General features: G+C 39.2%; 1 protein-coding gene across 1 annotated transcript in view; it reads right to left on the reverse strand.

Annotated features, from left to right (window-relative positions):
- NDFIP1 (Nedd4 family interacting protein 1) overlaps positions 1 to 15,572 on the reverse strand; it is a 37,130-nt gene that overhangs the window by 7,032 nt on the left and 14,526 nt on the right. The window contains exons 3-6 of the mRNA XM_053666486.1: positions 10,691 to 10,821; positions 7,297 to 7,384; positions 6,274 to 6,398; positions 4,296 to 4,362 (exon numbers count right to left, since the gene is read on the reverse strand). Of these exons, the coding sequence (XP_053522461.1) occupies positions 4,296 to 4,362; positions 6,274 to 6,398; positions 7,297 to 7,384; positions 10,691 to 10,821 (411 nt within the window). The remainder of the gene's footprint in view (positions 1 to 4,295; positions 4,363 to 6,273; positions 6,399 to 7,296; positions 7,385 to 10,690; positions 10,822 to 15,572) is intronic.

The raw sequence follows: 15,572 nt of genomic DNA on the forward strand, positions 1-15,572 counted from the left end.
CTTAAAAAAATCTATACCTATCAGCGTCACTCCCCATTTGCTGCACCGTTCTCCCCTCCCCGGGGCCTAGGCACCCGCTTCTTTTAGATACATTTTAAAATATAGTGAGTGGTAGAAAACTCATTGTACTCAGACAAAACAGATTTTTGGTAGTAACCAAGACTTGTCAGCACTGAGCTCAATGAACACTGTTCTGGTCAGTGAAAAAAGCAGTAATACTACAGAGGGGCCAACCCCTGGAACCTGGGTGGGCACGTCCCAGTGAACTGGAGAGCATATAACCTGTACAGAGAAGCTACAACTCAGCTCCTGAAAAAGAGTGGGCACCATGTGGGAATTAGACTAGTTTTGCTAGATATTCCCATTTTTTTAAAAAGAGGGAATAATCACATTTTATGTGAAAATTCTTCATTTTTGAATGATGGCAACTAATTTAAAAAGCTTCTGAAAATAACTGTTGAATAAATAAACCACAACTACAGGCCAGATGCAATTTATGAGATGCCAGCTTAAGAACTCTGTACAGGCCTGGGTCTTACAGGAAAAACTCCAAAAAACCTGGTTCTCCTGCAAGAGAACTTCCAAAAATGACCCAGACCCTGGGTCCAAGTGCACTAAGTGAACATCCAAAGTCTCACCATTTCTTGCTTACTAGTACACAGTAAGATAGCAAGAATGATCAATTATAAAGTATTATAAATTTATCTCCCATGAAACTTTGATATAAGAAGGAAATCAACCCTGGTTGGTGTGCCTCAGTGGACTGAGTGCCGGCCAGTCTACAAACTAAAAGGCTGCCGGTTAGATTCCTGGTCAGGGCACATGCCTGGATTGCAGGCTGGGTCCTCATTTGGGGTGAACAAGAGGCAACCAATCAGTGTTTCTCTCACACATCAATGTTTCGCTCCCTCTCTTTTTCCGTCCCTTCTCCTCTCTCTGAAAATAAAATCTTTTTTTAAAAAAGGAAATCCATCTATTAAATTTCTTTAAATTTAATTTTTAATTTTTCATTAACTTGACCTTTTTTTTTTTTTAATTTTAATTTTTCAGTTAACCTGAAAATATACTTAATGGCTCTTCTTTGGTCCATTCAGAATCTGCTTGGATTTAGGCTTGAGGGAAGTCAGCCTTTCTCTTAAAGATACAGTTTAGAGAACAAGCCAAGCCAAGGAACTATTCCTCCTAAGTAACTTTCCTGTAGATCACTTTCATTATTGAGCTTCTCAATAATCGTGGGGGAGGGAATAACTCTTTCCTTGGAATTCCAATGACTGAAAGTAGAGTATTTGATGCTCTTGGGGAGGCGACGGGTGGACAGGGATGGCACGAACAACGACTTGTATTTTCTAAATAAAACTTGGGATCAGCATGCACGGCTACCACCCTAGACAAAGGTGGGTCCTGAATGCACTGAGTGCCAGCTGGGCCCAGTGTTGCACGGTGCCAGACAGACCCCTCAGCAGCTCTGCCAGCGGGGATCTTTTTTTAAAAATATATATTTTATTGATTATGCTATTACAGTTGTCCCATTTCCCCTCCTTCATTCCCCTCCACCCTGCATACCCTCTCCCACCCACATTTCCCCCTTTAGTTCATATCCATGTGTCTAAGTTCTTTAGCTTCTACATTTCCCATGCTATTCTTGCCCTCCCCCCTATTTTCTACCTACCATCTAAGCTACTTATTTTCTGTACCTTCTCCCCCTCTCTCCTCCTCCCACTCCCCTGTTGCTAACCCTCCATGTGATCTCCATTTCTGTGGTTCTGTTCCTGTTCTATTGTTTGCTTAGTTTGTTTTTGTTTTACGTGTAGTTGTTAATAATTGTGAGTTTGATGTCATTTTACTGTACATATTTTTTATCTTCCTTTTCTTAGATAAATCCCTCTAACATTTCATATAATAAGGGTTTGGTGATGATGAACTCCTTGAACTTGACCTTATCTGAGAAGCACTTTATCTGCCCCTCCATTCTAAATGAAAGCTTTGCTGGATAGAGCAATCTTGGATGTAGGTCTTTGGATTTTATGACTGGGAATACTTCTTTCCAGCCCCTTCTTGCCTGTAGGGTCTCTTTTGAGAAATCCACTGACAGTCTGATGGGAACTCCTCTGTAGGTAACTATCTCCTTTTGTCTTGTTGCTTTTAGGATTCTCTCCTTATCTTTAATCTGGGTAATGTAATAATGATGTGCCTTGGTGTGCCAACTTCTTTGGGACTCTCTGAGCTTCCTGGACTTCCTGGAAGTCTATTTCCTTTACCAGATTTGGGAAGTTTTTTATTATTTGTTCAAGTAAGTTTTCCACTTATTGCTCTTCCTCTTTCCCGTCTAGTACCCCTACAATTCATATGTGGAATGTTTAAAGATGTCCTGGAGGTTCCTAAGCCTCTCTTTTTTTTTTTTTTTAAATTCCTGTTTCATTCTTTTCTGTTTGGTTATTTCTTTCTTCCTTCTGGTCCACCCCATTGATTTGAGTCCAGTTTCCTTTCCATCACTATTGGTTCCCTGTGCATTTTCCTTCATTTCACTTAGCCGTAGCCTTCATTTTTTCATCTAATTTGTGACCAAATTCAACCAATTCTGTGAGCATCCTGATTACCAGTGCTTTGAACTGTGCATCTTATAGGTTGGCTATCTCTTCATTGCTTAGTTGTATTTGCTCTGGAGCTTTGATTCGTTCTTCCGTTCGAGCCATTTTTTTTTTTGTCTTGTTGCGCCTGTTACGTATGAGGGGAGAAGCCTTAGGTGTTCACCAGGGTAGGGCAACCCAGTCACTGGGTTGTGACGCTGTGTGTGGGGGTGGAGTTCCAGAGGGAACAATGGCACTTGCTCCACACTCTTGTCAAATTTCAGTCCCTTCCCCCACTACCTACAAGCAAACTGGACCCTTCTGGTGCTGGTTCCCAGGTGGGTGGGCTTGTGTATGCTCTAGGACCCTGTGGGTCTCTCCAACGAACTCTCCTGTGAGGCTGGGAGTCTCTGCTGGCACCTCAATCCTCACAGTGTTTTCAATCGGTGTTTTGAGGCTTTATTTCCCCTGCTGGGGCCCTGGGTTGCTCAGTCTGTCTTGCTCCCCACTTTGCCTGGTTTATCTGCATGTGAATGTGCGACTGCCAGGTAAGTCTTGCGCGCCTGCGCCCTCCTCCACAATCTGCTACCTCGCTGGGTCTGCCCATTGCCACCCCATGCCCAGAGTTCATCAGCTGCTACCTTGTGCACCCGGTGCCACCGTTTTTTGTGCCTCGACCCCTCTCCACCAGACTGCCCGATTCCGCCCCTCCTACTGGTCTGGATGAATGTGTCTATTTTAACTCCTTAGTTGTTGTACTTCCATACAGTTCAATTTTCTGTCAGTACTGGTTGTTATTTTGTTCCTAAATTGTTGTCCTTATTTTGGTTGTGGGAGGAGGCAGAGTGTGTCTACCTATGCCTCCATCTTGGCTGGAAGTCCCCGAGATCTTAGTTGAGGGGGCGACAGAAAGGCCCAAAATGGGAAATAGCAAAGTGCTGTCACAGAAGCAGAGCAAGGCAACTGTATCTCCGAGAGCCACAGGACGGCCCTGCTACTGTTTTACAGAAATGATGGAGGTCTGTTATTACCAAAAATAGTTTCTCTATGAAGAACAAAGAAGACAACAGTATTTACCTCAATGTTCATTTCTGTGCTTTAAAATATCTTGGAAGAAAAGATTTTAAAATAAATAAGAGTAAAAATAAAATCTTAAGAAACCCTGAAATGTCTGGTTTATACAAAAAAAGCCTTGTGCCCATCAAAAATAATTCTTATTCTCATTAATAATAAACTGAAGAATTCTGGAACCCAGCAATTGTTCTCCCAGAAGTTATGTCTAGCAGGGCCACAGATTTTCTGTCTTCTACTGACAGATCCAACACACAAACACTCGTAAGTACTTCTGCTGATTACAACATGCTTATAAGCAATTTGGGGTTAAGTCTGTGAACGCTTTATGGCAATAATTCACAAGGGGAAAAAGTCCACAGACTACAGAGTCATCTTCTCTTATCAGTGTGCCCCACTGGTCACTTGGGGACCCTGAGAAGTTAAAATGAATGGGTTACGAAAAACCTACAACTACTAAGAGATATTTTATTAACATGCACATTATTCTGATGGTGACAACAGCCTGCTCTTTGTAAGAAATATTGTTTAAATTATACTCATTGCTGACTAACATATTATAGGATAGCAAGAAAGATGAGGGTTTACTAAAAGTAATTTTATTTCTAAAATTTAACATAATCTTTTCTTTACTTTGTCTATGTTAAAAGCACTTACCTAAAACCAGGAACACCCACCACAGCCAATACTGACCATCAAAATATCCAGGGAAATAAGTGGAAAACTGAAAAAATACAGCAAAATATTTCATAGCAGCGTATTAGATACAATCTCACATTTTAACTTAATGGGCACATAAAACATAAGGCTTTATTTTGTATGTGAATGCTGTCATTTAGCTCTTAAAAATAAACTATTTTATATATTACTAGTTTGAAATACTTATGATATAAACAAATATAATTTACTTTTATGAAAAAGCAATCTTGAAATGATAGCTTTCGGCCTCTACTGACTTCTTGTTTTTAAGTGTTCAAATCTTGTTTGGTTTTTTAAATCTTTTCCCACATAATGTATTGGTTCTTCTAGAAATAGATTTTAATGATATTTTTACTTTGCAGACACAGCGCCAAAACCAACCGCTTGTCCTCCCTTCTAATGAGTCCTGATTTCATTCCTCCTCAGTCAGCCATGCCTTGACCTTGAAAGCCCCCTAATGTGTATCATAATAATCTCGTTCCTCTACTGGGGCCTGGCACCTGGTGTTATTCTGGACAATGGGAGCTGAAGACCACTGAGGTTTCCTTGCTCTAAAGAGAAAAGGAGAAGAAGCAATAGTTCCCTTTCTTCTGTTGAGCACCGCCGCGTTTCCGGTGCGGTGCCTTACACTTCAGGAAGGAGCAGCCGTGCCGCCATGTTCAATGGCAATGTCGGCTGTCCCTGATGATGCCAGTGAAGCACTGGTATAACTAACCTCCTGTTTTCCAAGCCATTTTGAACTAAGTTTTCTGTTACCTGCAAGACAAGATCATCCTGACACAAACTGATTCATTAAATTTAGTTTAAAATTTAGTCATTTTCATAAAAAATTTAGTAAAAAAAAATCGGTAACTTACTTTACCTCTGTTTTCTATTAGAGGTTTTGGTGTTCAAAAATGTAACACAGTTTGAGCATTAAAATAGTGTATTTTATTTCTTAATGTAACAAGATTTGGAGAAAGAAGGAAAAACCTATTTTTTTCAATTTGAAGAACCTCTTTAAGGGCTTGGGTTCTTAACCTAAAGTCCTCATTTTAGATGAGTATGTATATTAGCTTTCTGGAGAAAAAAACCTGTAACTTTTACCACACTCTCAAAGGAACCTGGAATCCTAAAAAATGTTAGCAACTTCTTTAGAATAGTAAGTTTGATAAACTCTACTGGTCAGTCAACACCCATTAATTAGTTAATAATGACAATTTATAATAAATACGTTGGTTTTATCTACAAAGTTGTCAGTAGAAATTAACTTATTTGAAATCAGAGGACACTTTAAGAGACTAGATCTTTTTTTATTTTAAATTACTTCATATAATTCTAACTGCTAACTTCCAAACAAATCACCGAAGGTATCTCTAACTTACTTTACAGATAGGTCCCCCTACTGGACTAGCACTTGCTAAATAAACAGTTTTGACTCCCCAAACGCTTCAGCATAACCAGTGATGCTACTGACAGCCACCCTGGAAGGGAGCAAGGAAGACAGCAAAGGAAGAGAGGGAGAAAGCAGGGGGAAAGCGGGGGGCCGGGGGCGGGGCACGACACACTAAAACCAAAGTAATGAAAAGAAGGCCAGCTTTTGACAAGACACCTGCATTTTTTATAATAAAACCTTCCTCTTATTATAAAAACAACTAATTTCAGAACAAACACATATTATAAACATCAAAAACAGAGAAAGTATTTCATGGTGGAAAACCTACAGGATAGATGTCCCTGGACCACCAATATTCACTAGATTTGACTACAAAACTGGCATGCATGAGCCGGCTGCAAGCGATTTAGGTTCAACTTCATGAAACCAGAACAAGGACAAACCAGGAATCATTTAAAATGTTGACATAATGCAAAGAAAGCAAATGAAACAATCAAATATTCCAAGTTATTCGATTTATGGTTTCCCTACAGAGCCTCTCTTTCCCGGCGTACGACTTACCCTGACGATCAGGATCCACTTAATTAGAGAGAGACCGAATCCTGAAATGGCCCCATACCTTCCTGCAGCTGAAGTGGTCAGGCAAAAAGACAGGAAAAACCCAATCCAGTTGAAGAGGAATGCCACTGTGAACACAGAGAGGAAAAAAAGATGTCAGACGTGCCCTGTTAGCCGCAGAGCCAGAGTGCCTGCTGACGTGCCCTCGCCAAGTGGCTTTCCCAAGGATCACAGGTGCCCCGCAGCCTGCAGCAAACAGGCAAACATCCCCTCTGAATATCAGGTGATGCATTAATGCTCCAGCTGTTCACTTTCAAAACTGCCCTAACGTTCTCCAGACTAGTATACTCATGGCTTTACCATATGTGTTATACTTCAGTAAATAAATGCTTTAAACATCAAATTATTGCTCCCAATAATTTGTGACTGAAATCTGTGACTTTAATCTGATTCAAGTTATTCATCCCTCCTGCTTCTAAAAATTTTTGACAGTTTATATAACATCGCCTCTAAAAACGTGGCATTTCCCTCATATCTTTTTAATACAACAAATAAAAGCAATAAAATTGCTCACTTTTAAGGAAGGCACATGGAGTGATAAATGCAAATAACATCAAGGGGGGAAACCATGCTGACTTTGATCTGTTAGAAAACAGAAGCTTACAAAACAAAATTAATTAAAGGTGCTTAATTTCTATTCACCAGGTCAGGTACAAGTAGGAGTGTGGCTAAGCGGCCCATGCAGACTTGAAAGATGAGGTTTAGCTCATACAAAAATGCTGCCTCCCATAACTGCTTTAATTATTTAGTTATTTTAATATTTTCCATAGATATTCACTGAAGTAAAAGACAAAGAGAAAATATATTAGAAGTGTACTAAGCTCTGACATTTCAGTAAAAGATTGCCAAATAATTATAATGTATTAAAGTATTAGTTCAACTAGTTATTTTAATTCAGTCACATTCACCCATAATCCAAAGCAGTCTGCTCTGTGGGAAGCGGCTCCGCCATGCACATGTACTTACTGAAAAAAGTTAACATAAAAATCCCATCGTTTCCTATCCTCAGCTGGTCAGCATCATCAAAATCATCCCGACCCACAAAATCCTCATCCTACACAAAAAGAAAAAAAATAAGGTAAATTCACAATGAATTCTTTCCAGGCAAAGGAAAAACACCTAGAAAAAGAGAACAGGACAAGAGTAGTAAGTACCAAGGAGGAATGTACTGCTTTGACTCAATTCAAAACGATGAGCAGTAAGGCTCAGTATGTTTTTAAAATTTCATTTTGTAGCTGAAACTTATATAACATTATAAACCTATGTTACTACAATAAAAAATATTTTTAAAGAGACCTAAATTTTTTTTATTATTTTTTTCATTTATTGCCTAAAAGGAAGACATAATTAGAGGGGGGAAATCTTTCTTCTCTCTCCAGTTTTCTAAATAAAATGTTTTTCATACATATAAACGTGGTAGACTTGTACACAGTCCAATGAGAATTCCTTAAATTAAACATACGAAAAACTTTAAGAGCAGTCAGAACTTGCCCTACACAGAAAAGGGGCTTGGAAATCCATAATGAGCTGTTAGCAGGGCTTCCCCTGGGGGGTGGGAACTAGCAAAAGGGAAGGGTCAGTGGCAGCTTCCATTTGTAACTTAGCACATTTTTTCTACTATCCAAAAATTTTTGCGAGTATGTGTTTCATATTTTTTAAACACTAATACAGAGAATTCTGGTTTCGTATTAGCAGGACATATAAGGCTTTGACAAATTAGAAACTAATTCTGTTTTTTGCATGAAAGTAATTTCCAATACAAACAGCCCCCAACTTGTGATAGTTGGACTTTCGATTTTTCAGCTATACAGTGGTGTGAAAGTGATGTGCGTTAATAGAAACTGGCTAGGCTAAGCTATGATATTTGCTGGGTAAGTTTATTAAATGTATTTTCAACATACAGGATTTTCAACCTTCAACAGGTTTATCAGGATGTAACCCCACTGAAAGTTGAGAACCATCTGTATTTGCAAACACCTCCTACCAACTGTTGCCGGGTTATTGCTTCTAAAATACCACACTTGTTTACCATATCCCTGCTCAAAAACTTTGAAGCCCTGGCTGGTGTGGCTCCATTGGTTGGAGCGTGATCCTGTAACCAAAACATTACAGGTTCGATTCCCAGTCTCTGTCCAGGTGCTGATGGGAGGCAGTGAATCCATGTTTCTCTCTCACATCGAGGTTTTTCTCTCTCCCTTCCTCTCTTTCTAAAAGCAATTAAAAATGTCCTTGGGCAAAGATAAACAATGAAAAACTTAGAAGGCTTCTATGAGACCTACATATAATCTAAATGCCTTAGCCTAGCATTCAGGAGATCCTACAACCTACAGATCTGCTCACAAACTCTCTGCTCAAGCAAAACCAATGACTACATCCACAGAACCTGTCCTGCACCTGGCTGATTTTACACCTGCTTTCTGCGCTTTTCCCCCGGACTGCTCTTATTCACCCTCTTTCCCACAATCACACAGTGAAAAGTCACAGTCCTTACTGCCCAACGCTCCTGTGCTGCTGCTCAGATACGGGTATTTGTAGGCCTTTTCCCCAAGGAAAAGCTCTTGTTTGGCAGGAACATTCCCTTATGCAAAGCTTTCTACATATCCACCACAAAGCACACAGCACGCACTGTATGAAAGTATTCTATTAGGTTTGCTGAATAACAGAGCCCTTTAAAGAGGCTTCTAAATACAGGAGTGGGCAAAGCTGGTTTACAGTTGTGAGTACACAAAACAGTTTATTATTGTATTATTCTTTATTAATTATTTATTTGTATTATAACTGTAAACCTATTCTGCCTACTTCTGCATGTACAGTTGTGAAATGAAAGTATTCTAAAGATTCTAATCTCCTGGTCTAATTCCATAGGTCAGCTGCCATATATTCCAACAGGTGTACAGAGTACCTCCAAGGACTCTGGAATCTAGAGTATCTGTATTTGGCTCTTATCTATGTTATTTATTAGCTACAAGACTTTGGGCAAACTACTTCCTCTCTCTGGAATTCAGTCTCTGCATCTGTAAAATTAGGATAATATAATCTCTATCCTGTGAGGTTACTGTGAGTGCTGGAAATAATGTACAAAATACTATGATATATAAAAGCACCAAGCACAGACCAATCATGTTTTTTGTTTCCCATACATGGTAATTATATTAAGACTGTCTTTTGGTTTTTTATTTTATTTATTTATCTTTAGAGGGGAAGGGAAGGAGAGAGGGAGAGAAACATCAATGTATGGTTGCCTTTCGTGCGTCCCCTGCTGGGAACTGGCCTGCAGGGTACTGGTCTGCAACCCAGGCATGTGCCCTGACTGGGAATCGAACCGCGATTGTCTGGTTCGCAGGCCCGAGCTCAATCCACTGAGCTATACCAGCCAGGGCTAAGACTGTTTTGACCTCAGGCAGTAAGCTCCACAAAGGTTCTTAGTTTCTCCCTGGAGAACCTACAAGAACTGAATAAACATCGCCATGTAGAAGCAGCCTAGACTAAGACTTATAAACTATTATTTCTGCCAAGCACAGGTTTTAGGAGCTCTACCCCTGAAGGTATGGTCTGTAAACAGTTCGCTACCCCGTGGCCTGAATGTCCACAGCCTGTGGCATTGCACTCCCCCAGACTGAGCTTCAGGTCTTTACCTTTCACTCTAGTTTCCTGCCAGAACTAGGGTCTGGAGCCCTGATCACCCCACATTTCTGGGGACACTATCCTGCTCCTTATTCTCCCAAGATCTGGCCCAAGGCCCTACCTGTATCAACTTCAGCCTGGATGAATATTGAAACCACATCTACATCATTTACAGGTCTGACATCAAAAACCAAGAGTGCTAGCTTTCATCTCACTCCACCTGCACTCCCATGAATTAACACCACGCTGGATGGGGTCTGACTTCCCCATGCGCCCACAGATGGCATAATCTGGACTGCTAGTGGCACAAAGGTCATCTCTTAGGTGACCGTTAGGACCTTTTTGTGAGTTTAATTCCATAAGGTTGCACTTATTTATTATCTCCAAAGATCTCTCTCACAGCTATCTACCCAACACTAAGACTTAAGTGTGCAGAATCAAGGCAAAGTCAGTGTATTTCCTACATCAGCTCCTGTTCCAAGACACTCCGCCATTCCAGGAGACTTGAGAAAGTTCTGGAAGCAGAAAAGACACAGAAAAAATGAGCTGGCTGGACTAGTGATTTTCTGTTCATTTGCACCTTTTACCCCATCATTTTCAGAAAGAGGTAAGAGTTTATTATCCCAAAAGAAATTGTGCTTGTTTTTAAAAATCAGATGCACTTTTACTAATCAATGCAATCATAAGTAGTAAATCAAACTGGATAATGAAAATAACTTGATTCCCAGGGACTTACTCTTCCAGGAACCAAAGGAATAGTAGCTTCAGCCTTGGTTCTCTCGGCTTCATCATAGGTGGGCAGTGTTGTAGCCACATTGTAAGATGGGGGCTTTGGAAACCCAGACTCATCTTTGTAGTCAAAATACACTGCGGGATAAAAAGGAAATCACAATTACCTGGTGCTCAGTTACACAGAAGACAGAAAGGACTCACCCTAACTTTGGCCAACAAAAACCAGGCATTGTAACAGCACATATAAAATTAAATCAAAAGATGTGTACAAATAAGACAGCAGGAGTGGTTTCTAAATTTATTTATTTTTCAATTATTTAAATTCCAGACTCTTTGCTCTCCTAAGGGCTTTGAACACTTTTTTCAATTAATTCACAAAGGCATTTAGTAATAGTAATAATGGTATAAGAAAAACAAATCTGTACCATGGTTTCCTCCCATTAATAAACATGAGAATCAACTTAGAAGTTAAAATTCATTTCTCAGGTTTGTTTCGGTACTTTGATTCTTTCATATTACTTTTTCCATGTATTGTTTTTTATGGCATACCTAAGGTAACTTAGTTACAGAACCATTATTTATCTGCATTAATCTTTAATTTCCTCTTCTTAATGCTATATCCTCATTCTCACTGAATTCTACTATAAAGGATTCAATATTTATTATTAAAGAAAATCTATTTACAAATGAATAAAATTTCTATACAATTTTTGAAAAAACAAGAATTTTGGAGAAATTCCTATAATTTATCAAGATTAACATTTTTCTTTTTTCCTCTTTGGTTAATTGTAATTAACTACCAATTTTACTATAATTTGATAATTATTGAAATTACCAATCAATATAATTCACCTCATTAGCAGAAAAAAAGAAAAAATCCTATTCTCTTCACATGGACAGAAAAGGCATTTGATAAAATTCAGTATCTACTAATAAAAAAACACTTGGCAAATTAGGAATTTAAAGAAAACTTCCTTAATCTGACCACAAGTCTTAAAAAAAAAAATAGGGTAAATGTCATAATTAACGGTAAATTTTTTAAAGCCTTCTACCCCAAGAGTAGAGAATCAGACAAAATGCCCACTATCAAACTTTAATAAAACATTATTTCAAAGGTGTAGTAGATGTGATAAGGCAAGAAAAAGAAATACAAGAATTAGAAAGGAAGAAATAACTGTCCCTAATCATGGATGACGTGATTGTATACAGAGAGAACCCACAAGCATCTACAGACAAGCTACTGAAATATAAGAATTTAGCAAAGTCTCTGAATGCACAGTTAATAAACTATCAATTGTATTCCCACATAAGAGCAACAGACAGAAAATAAAATTATATATGCACCATTTACAATAGCACCAAAATATACTGAATATCTAGGAATAAATCTAACAAATAATATGCAAGATCTCTATGTTGAAACTTATAAAATATTACTGAAATTAAAGGGGATCTTAATAAATGGAGAGATATGTCATATTTTCAGACTGGAAGATGCAACACTATAAAGATATGACTTCTCCTCAAACTGATCCACAGAGTCAATGGAATCCCAACTGACCAACTGACTCTAAAATGTACACAGCCAAGAAGAGCCAAAGCATCTCAAAGAACAAAAAGGTTCAAGGGTCTGTATCAGATATTCAGGTTATGGAGCTCTACAAATTAAGACAGTAGGGCATAAGCACAAAGATTTTAAAAAATAGACCAAAGAACAGAATATTGAGTCTGGAAACAGATCCCCACATACGTGGTCACCTATCTTATGACAAAGACCACACTGTGGCACATGGAAGAAGAATGGTTTTTTCAAGAAATGATGCTGGACCAATTGGATATCATTTAGAAAAACAACTTAATCTTGACTGCTACCTAACACTATACAGAAAAAACAACTTCAGACAGAATGCAGATCTAAATGGAAAAGATAAATTATCAAAGCTTTTAGAAAATATAGGAAAAAGTGTTACTGAAACTAAAGCTGCCACCTGATCCAATTTAAGAAACTTGGTTTTTTCCATGTCAAAATAACTATTTAACATACACACACATACATGCATGTATACATACACACACGTGAATGTATATATTATAAAATGTTCCATATATAACTTCCTATAAAATGTTAGGTTCATCAAATCATACTGAAGTCGCATTGCAAAGAAAAATGTGCGGGTCAGCCCCCTGTCATGGGAACTTTTAACAGATGAATAAAACTGATATCTACTACGTTCAAAGTTGAGGAAAACAAAAACTTCAAAAAAAAACCCATTTAATGTATTTATCCCTAGAGGGGAAGGGAAGGAGAGAAACATCAATGTATGGTTGCCTTTCGTGCGTCCCCTGCTGGGAACTGGCCTGCAGGGAACCGGCCTGCAACCCAGGCACGTGCCCTGACTGGGAATTGAACCGTGATCCTCTGGTTCACAGGTCCGCGTTCAATCCACTGAGCCACACCAGCCAGGGCACAAAAACCTTTTTATTTCCCTATTTCAAAAGATTTTTTACAAATGGAATGCAGCCCTTACTAGTGTGGCTCAGTGGGTTGGGCATCATCCCACAAACTGAAAGGTCACCTGTTCAATTCCCCATCAGGGCACATGCCTGGGTTGCAGGCCAGTTCCCAGCAGGGGCCAGTTCCCAGCAGGGGACGCATGAGAGGCAACCATACATTGATATTTCTCTCCTTCTCTCCTTCCCTTCCCTTCTAAAGATAAATAAAATTTTTTTAATGTTAATTTAATAAAGGGGAGAGGGCCTTTTAAGCCATTTTAGAGATTTCCTTTTAAAAAACTGAAAATGGAAAACCCTAGTTCATAAACAATAAAAATAATTAACGGTCTTGAGTAATTTGTGATCTCAAAAAACCTATTTCCCTGACTCGGAACTAAAAGAGCTCACAGAGACCTAAGAAGTTACGGTTCTTTTGTTTGTTTTTTTTAAGGACACTGTATAGTCAGATAAAATGCCACAAAACCCAAAGACTTTATTCAAGAGACAGTTCTCCAGGCCTTACTCTACAATCTATCTACCTTTCCTTTATACCTAATCTTAAGAAGTTTTGTTATTCATTGTTAGGCCCACAGCAAGATGAATGAAAACAAGAGAAAGGGGGAAAGGACCACGGGTGACAGCAACATGAGCCGTGATCCCACAGCAGGGGCGGGTGGTGGTGCTGGATTCTTGAGTCAAAAAGGTCTACACATCTCAGTGAATCAAAGCATCACTGCAGCACAGAACAGAACACCTTCCAGAGACTGCTTCTGTCGTAATCCCTGGGTCATAAAGAAAATTTCAAACCAAGAACAGCAGATGTCAGTGAATAAGGGAAAGAAGTGGTTGAGAAAGATTTCTATATAAAATGGTTATAACTTCTCACACAGAGCAGAAACTAAGATACTCAGGAACAACCACCTATCCATATAAAGGACATTTATCATTAATAAAACAGGAACCCGATTTCTTATCAGCCAGTTGAAATTCCTACCAACACACTTAATGGAAGACCAGTACTGACGGTCCAGGCGGAGATGAGTGCGTAGGAAACAGCGCTGCAGTTCTTCCTGGAGTCTTGCTGTTGTCGTCTCAATTTAATTCCATGAGACACCTTAGAATTCTTCCAAAACTGTAAGCTAACACTGTTAGTTTCAGATACTTACAATAAAAGTAACTTAACTAATCCAAGAAGAGTTCAGAATTTGAAACCAGCGTAGAGGTGAGAAATTTTCGAAGTTCCTCCTGATTATAATGGCAACCTCAGAGCCACTGAGACTACCAACAGATTTTTAAAAAGATTTTATTTATTTATCTTTAGAGGGGAAGGGAAGGAGAGAGGGAGAGAAATATCAATGTATGGTTGCCTCTCGTGCGCCCTGACTGGGAATTGAACCTCAATCCTTTGGTTTGCAGGCCTGCACTCAATCCAGTGAGCCACACCAGCCAGGGCACAATAATTTTTTTTTTTAAATCCTTTCTTGAGGGCATGTTGGTTTGAGAGAGAGAGAAGGGGTTGAGAGAAAAGGGGAGAGAGGGAGAAAGAAACACTGATGTGAGAGACTCATCGACTGGTGGTCCACCCACATACGCCCTGCCCTGACTGGGGATGGAACCACCGCCTTGGTATGTGCCCTGACCAGGGATTGAACCCACAGCAGTTGGATGTACAGGACGACATTCCAATCAGCTGAGCCACCTGACCAGGGCAAGACCACCAATAAACTTAACCTCACATCTAATGACCACAGCTGCCTGAGGGCTGTGGGAGAAGCATTCCGAGGCCATCTGGTACGAATGCTGCCTTCAGTTTGCCTCTCCATCCCTCCCCCACGAGCCAGGAACTTGCCGCTCTGCCTCAGTTGTTTTAGAAAATATGAAAGAGGTTTCATTAAAACCAGTCAACTTTCAGCAATTAAAGCAGAACAGTTATCAGGAAGCTCTGATCACCAAAAGTCCTCAGCTACTGAGATTTTTTTCTTCTTCCCCAACCCTCTACACATATTTGTGAAAATTAAAAAGATAATCTGGCATAATACGGGAAGATGAAAGGAAAATTAAGGAGGACTCAAACCATGAGAAACACTTAAATTATGAGGAACAGAATGAAATAGGAGACTTCTTTGTTTTTTTTAAAGAATTTAGTAGCATAAATGAATGTAACATACTATAGGTACTAAAATCACAAAGAACAAAAAGAAACAACGAGGAAACCACAGAAAGAACGAAAATCAGGTGATCATCTGGTTCCCGAATTTCTACTTCTACACTGAGTCTGCGGAATGAAATGGAGTTCCATAAAAAAGCTACACTGAAATGGGGTTTGACCTGTTTTTCTAAACACTAAAATGAGTTTTTTCACCTCAGGCCATAAAGTAAACCTAACATCAAAG

Source organism: Artibeus jamaicensis, unplaced genomic scaffold (genome assembly GCF_021234435.1).
Source record: "Artibeus jamaicensis isolate MK-2021 breed Jamaican fruit bat unplaced genomic scaffold, CSHL_Jam_final contig_456, whole genome shotgun sequence".
Lineage (NCBI taxonomy): Eukaryota > Metazoa > Chordata > Mammalia > Chiroptera > Phyllostomidae > Artibeus > Artibeus jamaicensis.